Below are 15,462 nucleotides of genomic sequence, written 5' to 3' on the forward strand. Positions count from 1 at the left end.
AGCCCATGCTCAACTTGTTATGATTGCACAACCAACATATTCAGAACCTACATCTCTTACATCTTTACCTCTTATATTTTCCTCCTCCTCCTTTCATCTCCTTAGATTTCTGATTGTCTATTCTGCTAGTTGTTCAGAGGTTTTTGTTATAACTTGGAAGAATTCATTGGATAAGGGGATGACTTCCATCTAAAGTATTGGGGGAGGGGGTGGTCTCTACACTGCACCAGGAGAAAAGGACTGCCTAAATTAGCAAAGATTACGAGGACATTGTTAGATATGAGCTGATATAAGCTTATGTGTAGCTTATAAAATTGACAGCAGTGCAGACTTGAAGATGAAGAAGCAGTTGCAGAGTCCTAAACAGGGCAAATATTAATTGAGCTTCCATCTCATTAGACAGAGGAATCATGATAAACAAGGAAATAACCAGCACTGATAGAGCTTTAACTTATCATTACTGTAATTAAAAAAAAAAAATCAATCACATTCTTTCCTCAAGGTAGCGCATTTTTATATGCCAGCTTTTGTAAAGTCCCAATCTCAGCTCACTTATGTGCTTAAAGTGATAAGAATGACACCTGAAGGTGTATGAATGCAGCTCCTCTACTAGGTTTCTCACTTTTATGAGCTGGGAATTGGCTTTATAAAGGTCTGTCTTCAAAGAGTACCTACACAGAACATGGGACATTGCGTCCAGCCTGACAGCCCCTTCCCATGCAATGAGGTCAGGTCAGGCTAGAAAAGCATCTGCTACCCTTGCTACCTTTCAGACAGCTCTGTTTGCACAGCTCGTGTGAGATTTGAATTTCAGACCTGTTACACATGAGATTGTCTCCAAAGCACTGATGGGACTGGCAGGTGTCTGGGAGACTCTCTGACAATGTGTGTGCCCTTCAGTCCCAGCTCTGGTACTGCTTCCCCCCTTCTTCCCACTCAAATACATGCATTTTTCAGTAAATTTGAAAAATCTGTCTAAGTTCTAAACTAGAAACCTGGTTTTGACCTACTGTTTACCAGAATTTTAAAATCTCAAAGTTATTTATGTGTCAATATTTCTTGAATCTTTTGCTGTTTAAATGGTTGTGATATACAGCTTTATCAAAAACCTTGAGATTCATTTTTTCTCTATGTGTGTAAATATTATTGTATATGTATTTTCTGAATGTCCTTCATCAGAACTGAGGGTTTGCTTTGTGCATAATGCAAAATCTGAAAAAAGGTATTAAGAGCAAACAACACAATGCTGAAAGACTTCAAATACCTGCAGTATTCTCTATATCCAAGTCAGTGCTGGGAGTTGGGGTCTTACTTCCTGAGCTATATGAAGTCACCTAATTTGGTTCAGACTGTGCCTGCAGAAGTCCTTTGTCTCCCAGCTCCCAGTTGTCAATAACAATCCAGAACAGGCCCCAGGATCTCTCTCTGCCATATGTCATTGCTGTGGGGGAGTTACTGGAGGTGATAAAGAAAAGGTCGCTCACGGTAAATACCTGCCATCTGCTTGGAAACTGCACTAGTTTCGTAGTGATGGGAGCAATTGGAACTATTCCCATGGAGCAGTAAATTGTTACTCAGAAAGATTGATTTATTCTTTTACACATCATTTAGTTAACTGGTTTTACTGAGACGAGGCAGTCTTCTATAGAGAGCAATAATGGAAAGGGAAAATAGAGCTGGGGGATCCATGAAGGCTATCATTGTGGATTGTTACTGAGTATGAAAAGTGGTTTTTAATTCATGTCTTATTAATATTATCCTGCTTCTCCATTAGTTATGATGATAATGCAGCCTGGAACATGTCTATTGCAATCATGTGACTCAGAAACAAATTATTTCAAGACTGGAAGAAGCTGCTGTCCTGTAGGCTGCAGCAGACACTGTTGTACTGTGCTGATGGAGTTGAACTCAACAGACTAAGTGGAATTTTCTTCCTCAAGTCTTCCAAAAGATAGAATATACTTAGTACTTGTGAGAGAATGGTTAATTGCCTACTTTTCAGAATCATCCTTGAAGCTGTGTATAACTGTCAGTTACCCATTGTTTAGGGACCTTGATGTTCACAATGTCCAGGAGAGGCAAAATATTGCTCCAGGCGAAGCAGAAGGGTTACCCAATCCTTGTGTTGACTTCAGCAAGGAATGTCACTTTTAAGATTTTGCCAAGATTTGGCTATTTCTTAAGATAACCCCTCTGGTTTTTTACAATTTACTTCCCCAGCCAGTGTGTGTGAGTGTTTGTATAATGATTTCTTTCAACTTGCAGCTTCCATTAAAATATAGTTATCGGTGTTATCTCTTTATGCTGCACAATTATGATACTGATAGAAGAGCAGAACTCAGTTCCAATTATTTTGCAGACTGTGGCAAACCACCCACTACAGTGAGGAGACATGGAAACCAGTCAGCTATTCTCACCAATAATCCCTGTTAACAAATACCAGTGTCATATTACCTGTGAAAATAAAATATAATTCTCCTAAGAAGGGAGAATTGGATTGGAAGAACCACTGAATTACTCTGAAAAGTAAAAAAAAAGTATGTTCCTGCCTATACATTGTTTGTGAGGGGCTTTAATTCATTTATGATAAACTTCAAAGGCCAGTACATCCCTTCTCCTTTCAGATCTGAAAAAAGGGAAGTAAATACCTATAAGAGGTGAGCCACTGTGAAAAGCTCCCCTTCCACAGAAATATGCAGCCCAAGTGAGTCCAGCCAAGCCAAAAGAGTGGGGTATAGGTCTGTACTTCACAGAAATGGTCATTACAGGATCACTGGCTTTATTGGCTCTTGGATACAATAAAGCAAGTACTCAGGAACTGCAGAGCCTGTGAGGAAGCAGCCCAGCATCTAGAACTTAAAGAAAAGCCATGATTCTTCAGAGTGGCCACTGTAATGTAGGTGGGAGTAGCACTAATTCATGCTGAAGTGAATTTGTGTTGCATTTCTCAAGAAAATATTATGCGCGATGTTGGCCATTCCTTAAAATGAGACTGGAAAAGGCTTACCTCTAGGAAATAAATAATGAAAATTAAAAGATTGACGAGTTTATGTTGTGAAATATGGATATTTACTTAAAAGTGAACTAAATTGAGGTCATACATGGTGGTCTATAGTCTCTTGTCTAAGCCTGAACGAACAGAAAAAAACACAGAGGTGCACACAAAATGGCCTGGTTTGTGCTATGTGCTTGTGGCTTAGGTGTTCTTTAAGAATAAATGAGTCTCATAAAAAAAGGCAAGCAGTAAATAGAAGTGTGTATTAGAGAACATTCTAACATGGTCCTGAATTTCCTGGTGGGAAATAAAGTCTGAAATATACAAGCGTGCAGCTTCATGTAGCAGGGATTTTCCCATTTAAACCCAGCTACATTATCTTAATTCTCGCAGACAACCACAAGAAGGTGGAAATTTTACTAGATTCCACTGTCTGCAATGGGCACAGTAGTGTGCCTGTTTTGTGTTACACCATTGTGTATGAGGTAGCTTTACTGATCTTCAGGGATGCTACCAAAAGGATACTCTGCATATTTTCTTCTTCTGCTCTGTCATATTAGGTCTGCACATTTCTGATTATTCATGCAAGTCCTCAGGGAGTCAACAACATTAAAATGATGAGGGATTTTTGGTTTTGTTTTTTTAATGAGAAAAAGTTATTTAATGAGGCACACTTCAATTATTATATTCTCTACATAAATTTCTATACTTAAATAACTGTAAAAATAATTCTAAAGTGTAAAGATATAAAAGCCCCAATGAACTGAAATGTTTGAGTAAAAACAGCATGAGAAATATTCTTATAAAATTTAAGTATATTGTTTCTCTTCTCATTTTCCTATGCAGATTGCACTAAAAATACTCATCTGCTCAATATTTTGAGTAATGAACACATGACTTTAGAACAACATATGCTTCTTCTAATTATGTTCAGAAAAGCAATTTGCAGCACAAGAACTTGCTCTTGAAAAAAGCATAATTACAGTAGTAATTATTTAAGTATTTTAAATTATTTAATTATTTAAAATATTATTTAGTATTACAAACCTACTAAAATAGGGGGAAAGTTAAAGTTTATTCTAGCAGTCATTTATGGAAAAATTTTTCTGAATTTATCTAAAGAACATCCCACTCAATATTATACCTGTAAGTTAGTTTCCTAAATAATTTTTACACTGTAAATTATTGCACTGAAGGTAACATTGCAAGGCAAATTTGCTCACTTTTAAATTTGTTGGGAAATTACTTATGCCATTAAGTTTGGCATCGAAGTAGAAATCAAATATGCTCCTGAAGACATGCTCCTTTACTTCATAGACATCAAACTGATTTCAGTTTTCATTCTTTTTATCATACTGAGAAATACATAGACCCATGCTTTTTCCTTAAACAGCAATTAGACCAGTATTAAGTGGGTGTAGCCTGAGCTAAGCCTAGCACAGATCCAGTTATTGAACTGAAAGCCTTTTCATTGAAATGACTGAATGCCAGCCATTCTAAAGTCTAACTCAAATATTCTAACTTTGGAGATACGCTTCTGATTAATTTTTAATTATATACTTTGATTTTCATTTTCTCACTGTATTTCCCTTTTTTTCACAATGCAGATGGACCTTATGGACTTAGAGTCAAATCAGACAAAGGTCTGAATATAGGGGCAGTGTTTACAGTGGACATGGGGCAAGTTGTACTGTTTGACTGCTCAGCAGATTCAAATCCACCAAATACTTATTCATGGATTCAAAGGGATGACAATACCACTCAAGTAATCAAATATGGACCCCATCTGGAAGTTGTATCTGATAAAGTGGCCCAGAAGACAATGGATTACATGTGCTGTGCTTTCAATAACGTGACTGGGAAACGAGATGAAACTCACTTCACAGTTGTTGTTACATCTGTAGGTAAGAATGTAACTTTACTGCTGTAAAGTGTAACCTCTGAGTGGATGCCCCAGAAAAAGGAAGTCGTTCTTAGAATATGTGTTGAAATTTAGGTCTTGCTAAGAATATGGTAAAGGGGCTTTTGGACATTCTGTGGGATAAGGTTTTACTTGCTGTATCGCACAGCTTGGAACACAACCCACTAAGACACTGAAATTTTGTGGGATTTTATTACAATGTTCTTGTAAACTATTTCCTTGTCCTATTTATGAATCTCTGGATTGATTGCTGGGTTCTGAAGAACACATACCTTCATTGCTCCTACAGTATAACCTCAGCTCCTGTATGATTGTGTTCAATAGCAACAAAGCAGCTTTTCAGAAAATTTCCAGAAGCATAGAGCAAAGAACAAGATATCAAGGAGGTCTGATGTCTCTTCTCAATACAGATGGATACAAGTATTTTCAGATAAGGAACATATGCTATTAATGTTCAACAAGAATTACTAGATGGCCTGTTAGAAAATTTAACAAAGCAATTTCGCGTGGGCTGAGCAAAGAGCTAACAAATTTGTTAGTCTGGTAAACAAGGAGATAAGTCCATGATTCAGACTATTTACTGATTCATCATGAATCCAGGGCTTTCAGTATGCTGGGAGGAATACAGGTTGCAATTTCATAGTAAGAATACCACACTCAAAAACTAAATATTGTGGTTACTAGTGAAAGAAAATGCAACCAGAACCGTGTGTTTATAGAAATAAACATGACATTTCTCCAGGAAGTTCATGTAATATTTATCTAAGATTTCCTTTCAAAGGCCAAAAAGGAGGGAAGACTCCACAGCTTCATGGTTGATTGCACTTAAAATAGTAGATTTCCTAATTACAGATATTTTACTTACGTCTTATTAAAACATTTTATCTAGTGTATTTAAAAATAGGAGAAGATCTTTGCCCCCCTCTGGAGTGATTTTCTTTTAGATGAGTGTTTATTCAAATAGCACTAAATGGAGATGTCAAGGCTACACTTTGCAGAGCAGCACTGACTGATTCTAAGAGGTATGAATTCACACACAGTTCATTCTCAGTGATGCTGCTCAGGCTAAATTCACATTGCAAGTGAATAAACATAGTAAGCAAAGACTATGAAAATTGTCCATATTCCTTTTCCTTACCCGCATAATCCTACAGATACAGAGGCTGGACTATGGCATTCAAAATACCAGAAACCCCACTTTCAGTAGCAAGAGGAACACTGATGTTTCAGAAGACCTTATACAACTTCCCCATGGGACAGAAACTCACCTATATGGTGCTATAGACAGCTGCCTAATTAATCCTAAAAATTATCTAGGAAACAATTATTTTAATAAGTTATAGTTATATCAATAGTTGCACTAAGTTGTTACCCATTTTCAGCCAAGATTCTAAAATAGGATGAGGTATCTCACGTATACCTGTCATTGCTCACTTTTCAGGGTTAGTCAGCTTGAGTGTGTTAAATGCATGCAGAGAGCATGTCTTTGTTTTCTGCACTGATATATCTATGGAGATGTGATTTAATGAGTCTACATTTGAAATTACTCACTTTAAGGAACAATTTTAAGGACTCATCTGATTCTCCAGCATTTGGGCTTTTTCTTCCTAAGGAAAGCAGTATACCAAAGGACTATTTCAAAAATTGGTGAAATTGTAGTGATTTATTTTCATGTATCTTTAGGACACATCTGTCTAGAAATCCTCATATTTAGTCTTCATGAAAACCACTGTGCATGTAGCCAGCACAATGCCAGTGAATTACATGGAGGTCTAAGCAGATGTAAGCAGCCCTCTGCACAAGAGTTCATCCAAACATATCCAGCTAAATAATACATATTTTAATCATAGTAATAAATCTGGCACTAGCAAATATGCAACATTAATTTACCTTTGTGGATTGTGGCTTGTCCTTTAATTACATGAATTCTGCACAATTCAGAGCAAAAGGAGGAAATTAAGAGTGCACAAGAAAATATGTCTGGCATTTCCTGACTTTCACATTCTTGTTTTGCAAATTCATTACAAATGTTTTCCATGTGCATGTGTTGTATCAGAATATCCTGCTGGAATAGTCCTGCTAATGCATATCCCAGCAAAAGACTTGAGCAAAGGAAAGAAATATTTTGAAAATATTTAGATACAAATACAAACAACATGGTGGAGTCCCCATCCTTGGAGGTGTTTAAGGAAAGACTGGACATAGAACTTAATGCCAGGTTGATCTTTGGTCATAGGTTAGACTTAATGGTCTTAGAGGTCTTTTCCAGCCAACTGACTCTCTGATTCTTTGATAATTTATTGGTTTCAGATGTGGTTTGATAAATAACCAGACTGTCAATGATCTAAAAATCTTTACAAAAAGTCAAATGGATCTTTTGTCTTCTTCTACTTTATAGCTCCCATATACTAGGAGGATTTCCCTCCAATCTAGCACAAGTCGCTCTCTCACTCTCTTTTTTGGTAGTTCAGTGTCTCTATACCTCAAGTTATAATATGCATTTTCCTTTTTTGATGCTGTAATTTGTGGCTTACATTTACTGACTTCCATTTAGCTCCAGGGACTAATCTGCTTTGAAGTCTTTTCTGATATGCATATTGTTGCTTTTTCAGTTCAGGAAATCTGTGGGGAAAAATAAATATTACCCATTCACAAGACCCAAATATTGCATCTGATTTGTATCTATATGCAGGTTTACTAGTTTCAGAATAATTATAAAATATGCATTTTTCAGTGTCATTGTAGCACATTGTAAGGAACAAGAAACTAAATACAGTACATCTTTTTTGTCACAGGGTTGGAAAAGTTGGCCCAGAAAGGAAAATCTTTGTCTTCTCTTGCAGTAATAACAGGAATTTCATTATTTTTGATCCTAGCTATGGCCTTTTTATTCCTATGGAAAAGGTATCAGCCACATAAAGGTATGTAAAAGTTAAGCACTGTCCAGCTCTTCTTTTGGACCCTTGAAGCAAAAAGAATAATTTTTTTTCTTCTTTTCAGTGATACAACAGAAGATACAGAGCAGGTAAAAAAACAATTTATCTTACATCTAAAAGTACTTTCCATCCAGAGAGTTGCATTTTATTGTATTAATTTTCTTTCCATGGCTTATGACGTCAAACTGAGAAACATGTTTATGTTTTCTAGGGCAGAGGCTGATTACAGAAAGGCACAGGCATTTTCAGGTAATGCTAATGAAATAAATGTGAGCATAAGGTCAAAGTCCATTCCTGAAAAAGAAAAATAGCATCACAAAATACAGATAAAAAATAAAAGGAAAAGAAGAAAAGTGTGTTTTTATGTTGGGTTGCACACCTCTATGATAGCTCAATTAAGATCAGACCTAAATGAGAAGTCAGCATGGGTTTAGCTCATGTCTGGAGCTCATAGCAGTATGTACCGTTGTCTTGAATTCTACCTATCAATCCCAGTATTCTGGGATTGGAACACCTCTATTCCACTGTTGTCACTAATATGACTTAAATCAGTGTTATTGTGGGATAGCAGTAAGAGGTGATACACCATGGGAGGATTACAACTTAAAATGTTCATGGCATCAGTTGTTATCAAAATCATGAGTTAATGACATTGCAGTATACATATATAACCTTCTATCATATTCTGTACTGCCTTTCTCTGTGTTATCAGGACCCAGAGTGGTTTTTTCACTGCCTCTTTTCCCTCCACAATGCTTCCCACCTGGTCCTAGGCAGGAGACGCCAGAGACCAGCTATCCTCTGGAAAGATATCACTTTTATTCCTATTCCTTTCTACCAAAGCATCAAAGCAGACCATAAACTGCTACATGTACAAGTAGAGGGAAGTATATGAAGCTTAGGAGGGTAAGACATTTACCTGAGCACAGAAGGTCCATCAAAGTCATAGCAAAGGATAGAAATTCATCATTGTTTGTAGTGCTGCAACCTTTGATGTGGAATGATGCCCAAGAGACAACCAAGAGCCTCACATCTCCTGGACAGTGAGAGGGGAGACTAACTACACCTAAATATACCTAAATACAAGGTGTATCTGAAGTACCAAATAATAATGGGACATCTATAGGTACCATGTTCTCTTTTATTATTCTCAGAATTGTAAAACATTCTGGTGGTACTGCTTCACTACACTGTAGATATATCGAGTTTATTTATTCAGCCTCTTTTCTATGGGAAATGAAAGTAAATTGGCCAATTTAGCCTTCCAGAATAGAGAGTATGAATGTCTCTACCAAAATTGTTGCTGAGGTTAGCAAGAGGCTCCTCACTTGGTCCAAGGTGTGGGAAATCACCAAGTACTAAGCACCAGCTCTGCAGCTGTCCTGCCTCACTCCACACCAGTTTAGGAGCTCAGCAGGGAAGTGCTCTAAAGCAGATCACACAAGTATTTGGGTGTTTTAAAAATTAGGGCAAAATACCTTGCCAGTCATTATTTGACAGGTTCATATTACATCTCTTTTTTTAAATCTTTGTTCTAACTTTAGGACATGAAAGTGCTTTGGATGATTTTGGGATATATGAGTTCATCTCTTTTCCAGATCTTACCAGTGGCTCTAGGGTATGTGATTTTACATCATAAACAGACAGTTTCTCTTCTATTTCTCTAGGTATACTAAATATGTGTACCAGAATCCTTCTGTAGGTTTGCTTCTGTTGCTTTTTATGGATGTGTGCATGACACCATATTCATGGCTGTTGTTCACACAGTACTTGCTCTTTCTTTCCTGTGTTACTAGTTCAGTACTTCATAATCAACATAATGAAGTAAGGAATAACCAAGCTCTAAAGACAGCAATCTCCATTCAACTACCCTTATTATTATTAAAAGAATAATAAAAGAATATTAATGATATTGGGTAGTTTAGTAGCACTGAACAACTTGTGTCACACAGGGAAGCATACTATTGTGATGCCACTTTCTCCCTTCACCCTAATATTTCTGCTCATACAACATTCAGCCCTGGCAGTGCAGAAAAGGTCTCAGGGAGTTATTTAAAGTGTAAATGTAAGGTAAGTTTCGGCTGTATTTCACAAAAATTATTTGGTTGTAGGGTAGGAGTTAAGCACAGGAATTTTGCTAGCAGAAAAGAAATCCTGCAACATTTGCTGCTTCCTTGCACTGTCTTTGCTGACATTACTGCATAGCAGTTGGAGACCATTCTGATATGGTGTAAAAGGACAAAAAAAGATCAGAAACAGGGCCACAAAATTTAGGGACAATGGTAAAACTGTGAGGAAAGAAAAGAAAGACTTTGCTTTTGCTAGGGAAAATTGTCAGCAATGTAATCTTGTAACTTTGGAGAGCATCAATCTGGTTAGATAAGGGAGAGCTCTTAAAGCATGGTCACAAGGTCACATTGTCACACCTAATTTGTTTTTATGATTAGTACTCATAATACATGATGTCAAAAAACAGTTATAGATTAATTTCTATTCTCTGATGGAGTTAGATGTTTGAAATATACATTTATAGGGCTAAAGTGCTACTGCAAATGTTAGTGGAGAGGACAGACTTTTACAGCAGCAGAGATAAAAGACTTTTAGAAAACAGAGCAGCTGAACTGCTTCTGCCACAGTTTGTGCCAGTAAGGGGCTTATTAAGTTTAGAGATCAGGCCCTAGATCATCACAGCCTTAAGCACACTGCAATATTATTTTATTACTAAAGAGGGTATATTTAGATTAAATAAATACTTTACTTGTGAGGATGGTGAGGCAACTGAAAGTTGTCTCAGTTACAGGTGCCTCATCCTGGAAGTGTTCAGAGTCAGATTGGATTGTGAGCAACCTGGTCTAGTGAAAGATGTCCCTGCCTGTGGCAGAGGGGTTGGAACTGGATGATCATTAGGGACTTCCAACCCAGACCTTCTATGATCCTATATCCCTTAAGCTGATCATATCACAACATCACATTCTTGCAGGATCAGGGCCTTAGTAGGTCAGGAGGGAGAGAGCAGTGACAAGAACAACAGGATGGATGTACAAGCAATGAAATCTAGTATAATTTCCAGTAAAATTTCAAGAAACAGGAGAAACTCCCCCGTTTATGTTCAGCTACTATACTTACCTGTATAGCATTACAGGTAAAGTCAGCATTTGATCCACTGATTCATTTTAGTCAGCAGAGAAAGGGGAAAATAAGAAAGTGTAGGTAATGAAGAACTGGAGGTTGGGTATAGGCAGAAAGACTGATAATTCCTTATGGATGTAGAGTCTAGGTAAATCTGTTGTCATGACATAAGAGGACATTAATATACTTAACATGCTGAACAATCAATATTACTTGGTTTATGGAAATTCCATGCATTTGTCTCTCTTTGACAGGCCAGTGGGAATTTTATGCTGAATCCAAGCCCTGAATATTTACTGCTTTTTTACTGTCTGTTCTCCTGCTTTGCTCTTTATTAAATGTTCCTTTCTTGACTTGTGGTACATTGATATAAAGCATTTGCAGTATTAAATGCAAAAGCTGCATCCTAAATCTTTAAAGGGGCTAAATGAATTCAAAACTAATACTTGCCTTACTATTAATGTGACAAGAACTTACTGAAAATTAAATGTAAACTAGCAGAGATTTCCTGTTCAATCCACAAGCAAAATTTTGGTGAAAATTTTAAAAATTACAAGTTACATTAACAGTTTAATTTCTGTTGAATCTTTTCATATTTGTACTTACAGTAGGAATACACTTTGTTGGTTTTAGGTTTCAAGCCAATCTGTTCCTGGCCCTGACTTTGTTGCAGGCCAGGATATGCTAAGTACGGTTTATGAAGTTATTCAGCACATTCCTGAGCAGCCAGAACAAGACCACCAACAGTAAGTTACAGACTGTGTTCACTCACATGGTAGCTCAAAGACAAATACTTTTGCATCCAGAACAATTTACATTTTGGTAGCTGTTTTTTGATTCCACTGAGAGAATTATGGAAGGAAAGATAAAAGCTACCTTAATTCCTCCACCATTTCCTGTCCAATCCCCATCTTTTCCTCAAGGCTCCATTACGTTGTTTCATTACACCAGTTTTGTCAAAGTGTAAAAAACAAAAGGTGAGATCTTCAAACACAGCTTCAAATTAAAATTCCCACTGAATTTAATAGGACACTGAAACATCAGCACTTCCTACTGAATAGGTTAAATATTCAATCAAAGCAGTTTAATTGGTAGCATGGCCTCCAGACCTCTCAGCCATGTGCCAAGTAAAGTTAGAGCAGGGGTTTTTGCAATGTTGAAACTGGCCAGTTGAATAATAATCAGTGGTTGTTAAAATAGTCACTGAAATGCTAACAGACATACTTAAGTAAGCAATGTCTCTCTAGCAAAAGAATTCTTGTGTGGTACCCTGGCTGGGAACTCCACAGACACACTTGCTGAGTTCAATACCAGGAAGGCCACAGCACGTTGTGCTTATGCCTCATAGACCTGATTTTGTTCAAATCATCTCCTGTATATCACTTCCTAGCATAAGGGTGAATACACTAAAGTCTTTGTAATTCTGGTATAGCTGCCATAAATCTATTGTGAATATAGCCTTTCTTACAAATTAAGAACAGCACACGACTTAATTTGGTAACAAGCCTATTATATGTCATTTTCCATGGTTTTTTAATGTGTTCTGTTTCTTTTATAGCTGAAAAGACAAATACACACTCTTAACAATATGCTAATCAGTTGGCTGAGTAATCACAATGTTTATGTGACTGCATTCCCACGCAGTACTTGCCCTACAAAAAATGTCCTTATATCTTTGTTTATCTTCAACTGTGTGTCCAAGTTATGTATGTAAACACGCAGCCATGCCTGTCAAAACAAGCTGGTCAGTGAGAAAGCAACACCAAATTACTAGTGACGTTTTCTTCTGCTCAGAATTTTTCACTTTGAACCCTAGGATTTTTAAAGCCAGATGTGAAAAATACCATTCATAAAGTACACATTTTCCTACTCTTTCTTACATGTCTTCCTTCTCAAGTTTCTCACTGGTACACGATCCCTCTGAAAAAAGGAATAAACACAATAAAAAGGTAACTTGAACTTTGTGACAGTTCAGATTTCACTTAAATTTTGCAAAACATATTCTGTAGTTGTAAAGGACTCGTTTGCATAAACCAATTTTCTGCTCTTTTCATATTTTGTATTTTGAAAAGGAAACAGGGAAAAGTTTTCACTAATAGCACAAAATCTGCTAAGCATGATACTGGGCAAACTATTCAGATTAGAAGGGCCACATTCATGAATTTTCCAATTCCTGACCTGCTGAGAAGGAGCACTCTGAGTGATAAATAAATAAGGATGACAAAGTCAATACTGGTGCTTGCAGCAGGATGCTTCCATTTCAGTACAGGGGAGAAACAAAACACCACAGAACAGAGAATGAAGCTGGGAAAGTAATTGCAAACTCCTGTAGTGTAAAGTAATGATTACTTATGGATGAATCCCACAAACTCAGTATGCAGTCATCTGTACAATAATCAGCAATATTCACAGGGAAAATGATACAAAACTTGCCTGCACTCTGCTTATGGCAGGAATCTCTCTTTGTACAAAGCAAAAGAACAGGTATTACAGGAGCCAAACAGATTTGTTAGTTAAGCAATCACTTTACTCTTATTCCCAGTGCTTCTAAATGGAACTGCTGTGATTTCATAAAATTATTAAAATAACCATGTAAAGCCAAATCAGTCAAAAGTAATGTTTAATTCTCAGATTTATAATTTGAGAATCTTTCAAATCCTGTCTTTGAATGTAACTTCACCAGAATTAGCTGGTGTTCTCTGTCTTGCTCTTAGAAATCTCAGTGACAATACCAGCAGATTTGCAGACTAGCCAATGCCTAACACCTGGGAATAGCTTTTTCCACTTTTTATCATGCTTTTATCAGCCTTTTTATCCTTTCATCCACATGTGCATGTATGCCTTTGACAGTCTAAATAATTACAAAATTTTTGATGTGCCCCATCAAAAATGGGGCTACTGGAAATAATTAAATTCTTTAAATCTCTTGGGTTTGGACTGACAGGCTTATAACATAACTCCAGTCAAAACATAAGGTGAGATGATGGCTGGCTTTGCACTTTTACATTCATATGTTTCCATTAGTTGTTTTTCACAACAGTCTTTTGCAGACTCACCTCTTCTGCACTTCCAAAGAACCAAAGGGAAAACACAAAATCGGATTTTGAGGCAATTGTTCTGCTCCATCTCTGGGATCCACAGTCACAGAGAGTTACAGGATTGTCACATACTCCAGTATTCATTAAACAGATTCTTTTAAGCCGTTTTGGTTTGATTCTTTTGCCACCCTTGGACATTTTTTTAAACTAAATAGAAATCCTTTGACAAATTGAACAGGTTCTTCCACGTATGGAAGAAATCCAAAGATGTCTGCCAAAGCTAATGAGCGAGAGGTTTAGCCAGCTTTTACAGATAAGCACTGACAGCTCATAACTGTTCCACTAAAAACTGTTTGTAACTTAGGTTTCCTTCTCACTCCAAATGAAGATAATTTTACATCATCTTCCTCTCCTCTGATCCATACTGTTTCTCTCATATCAATCATTAACTATTTCACAGATTTCTCCTCTGCCAGATGTTAAAGAGCAATAAGGATACAAAGCCTTACCAGGCATTTCAGCTCAGGGTTGTACTGTGGACTGCATGGGCTCAGTCCATGGTTACCACCACCCTTTAGCAGGTACATTATTGTTATACAAAATGAACAGCTATATACATCATCATACTGTATGATACTGTATCATACAATATGATACAGAAATATCTGTACAGAAGGAGCAGCAATGCAGCATGCCTTATAAGCCATTATGTTATTATGGCTCAAACCTGTGCTATCTTTTAAAAACTAGACATACTGTGCATACTAAAAATTTATTCAAAATTTAGTGTGCTGCAAATCTGTCCCCACAGATCTTATTCAGGCTGAAGAATTGTGTTTAAAGCTGCTGGTTTACTTACATGTTTGCTTCAGTTCTTTTAAAGAAAAGAAAGCATTGTGGACACAGCATTGTGAACAAGTGTTATATATATCTATGTATATGTTCTTTCCTAGATGTATATGAAGATGCAGGAAAAGGAAATCAAAGCATCTGAAAATACCAAAGTTACTACTTCTTCTTTATAATATATTGAAGGAAATGCCAACAACTTCAAGAGTAGGAAAGGCTTATGCCACCTTGTCTTGAAATAGCAATTTTTCTTCAGACTGAAAATCCCTTTTCTTGGGATGCTCCAAATTACCCTTTTTTTTTTTTTTGAAGTAATAATTCCTTAGCGAAAATAGGGATATTTTTAATTCTTTTTTTTCCTTATCAGTGAATGCAAAAGACAAAGGGATAGCTTAAAAATGCAGTATAATAAAAATGCTGTATAAATGCAGCCTTTTTTAAAAAACAATCAGCAGAAGCACAAGAAGAAACCAGGCCCAAGATGCCATCCATGCTTATTTTATTTAAAAAATAGCAAACAGAAGGGGTTTTTTTGTTTGGCTTGACTTTCACAAGAGAAGACCTCCATACTGGCATAAAAAAAGTAAGAAATGC

General features: G+C 36.7%; 1 protein-coding gene across 1 annotated transcript in view; it reads left to right on the forward strand.

Annotated features, from left to right (window-relative positions):
• Positions 1-11,731, forward strand: part of HEPACAM2 (HEPACAM family member 2) — a 20,280-nt gene extending 8,549 nt beyond the window's left edge. The window contains exons 4-9 of the mRNA XM_005418575.1: positions 4,603-4,899; positions 7,712-7,837; positions 7,917-7,941; positions 8,064-8,101; positions 9,397-9,470; positions 11,615-11,731. Of these exons, the coding sequence (XP_005418632.1) occupies positions 4,603-4,899; positions 7,712-7,837; positions 7,917-7,941; positions 8,064-8,101; positions 9,397-9,470; positions 11,615-11,731 (677 nt within the window). The remainder of the gene's footprint in view (positions 1-4,602; positions 4,900-7,711; positions 7,838-7,916; positions 7,942-8,063; positions 8,102-9,396; positions 9,471-11,614) is intronic.
• Positions 11,732-15,462: the final 3,731 nt, after the last annotated feature.

Source organism: Geospiza fortis, unplaced genomic scaffold (genome assembly GCF_000277835.1).
Source record: "Geospiza fortis unplaced genomic scaffold, GeoFor_1.0 scaffold138, whole genome shotgun sequence".
Taxonomy (NCBI): domain Eukaryota; kingdom Metazoa; phylum Chordata; class Aves; order Passeriformes; family Thraupidae; genus Geospiza; species Geospiza fortis.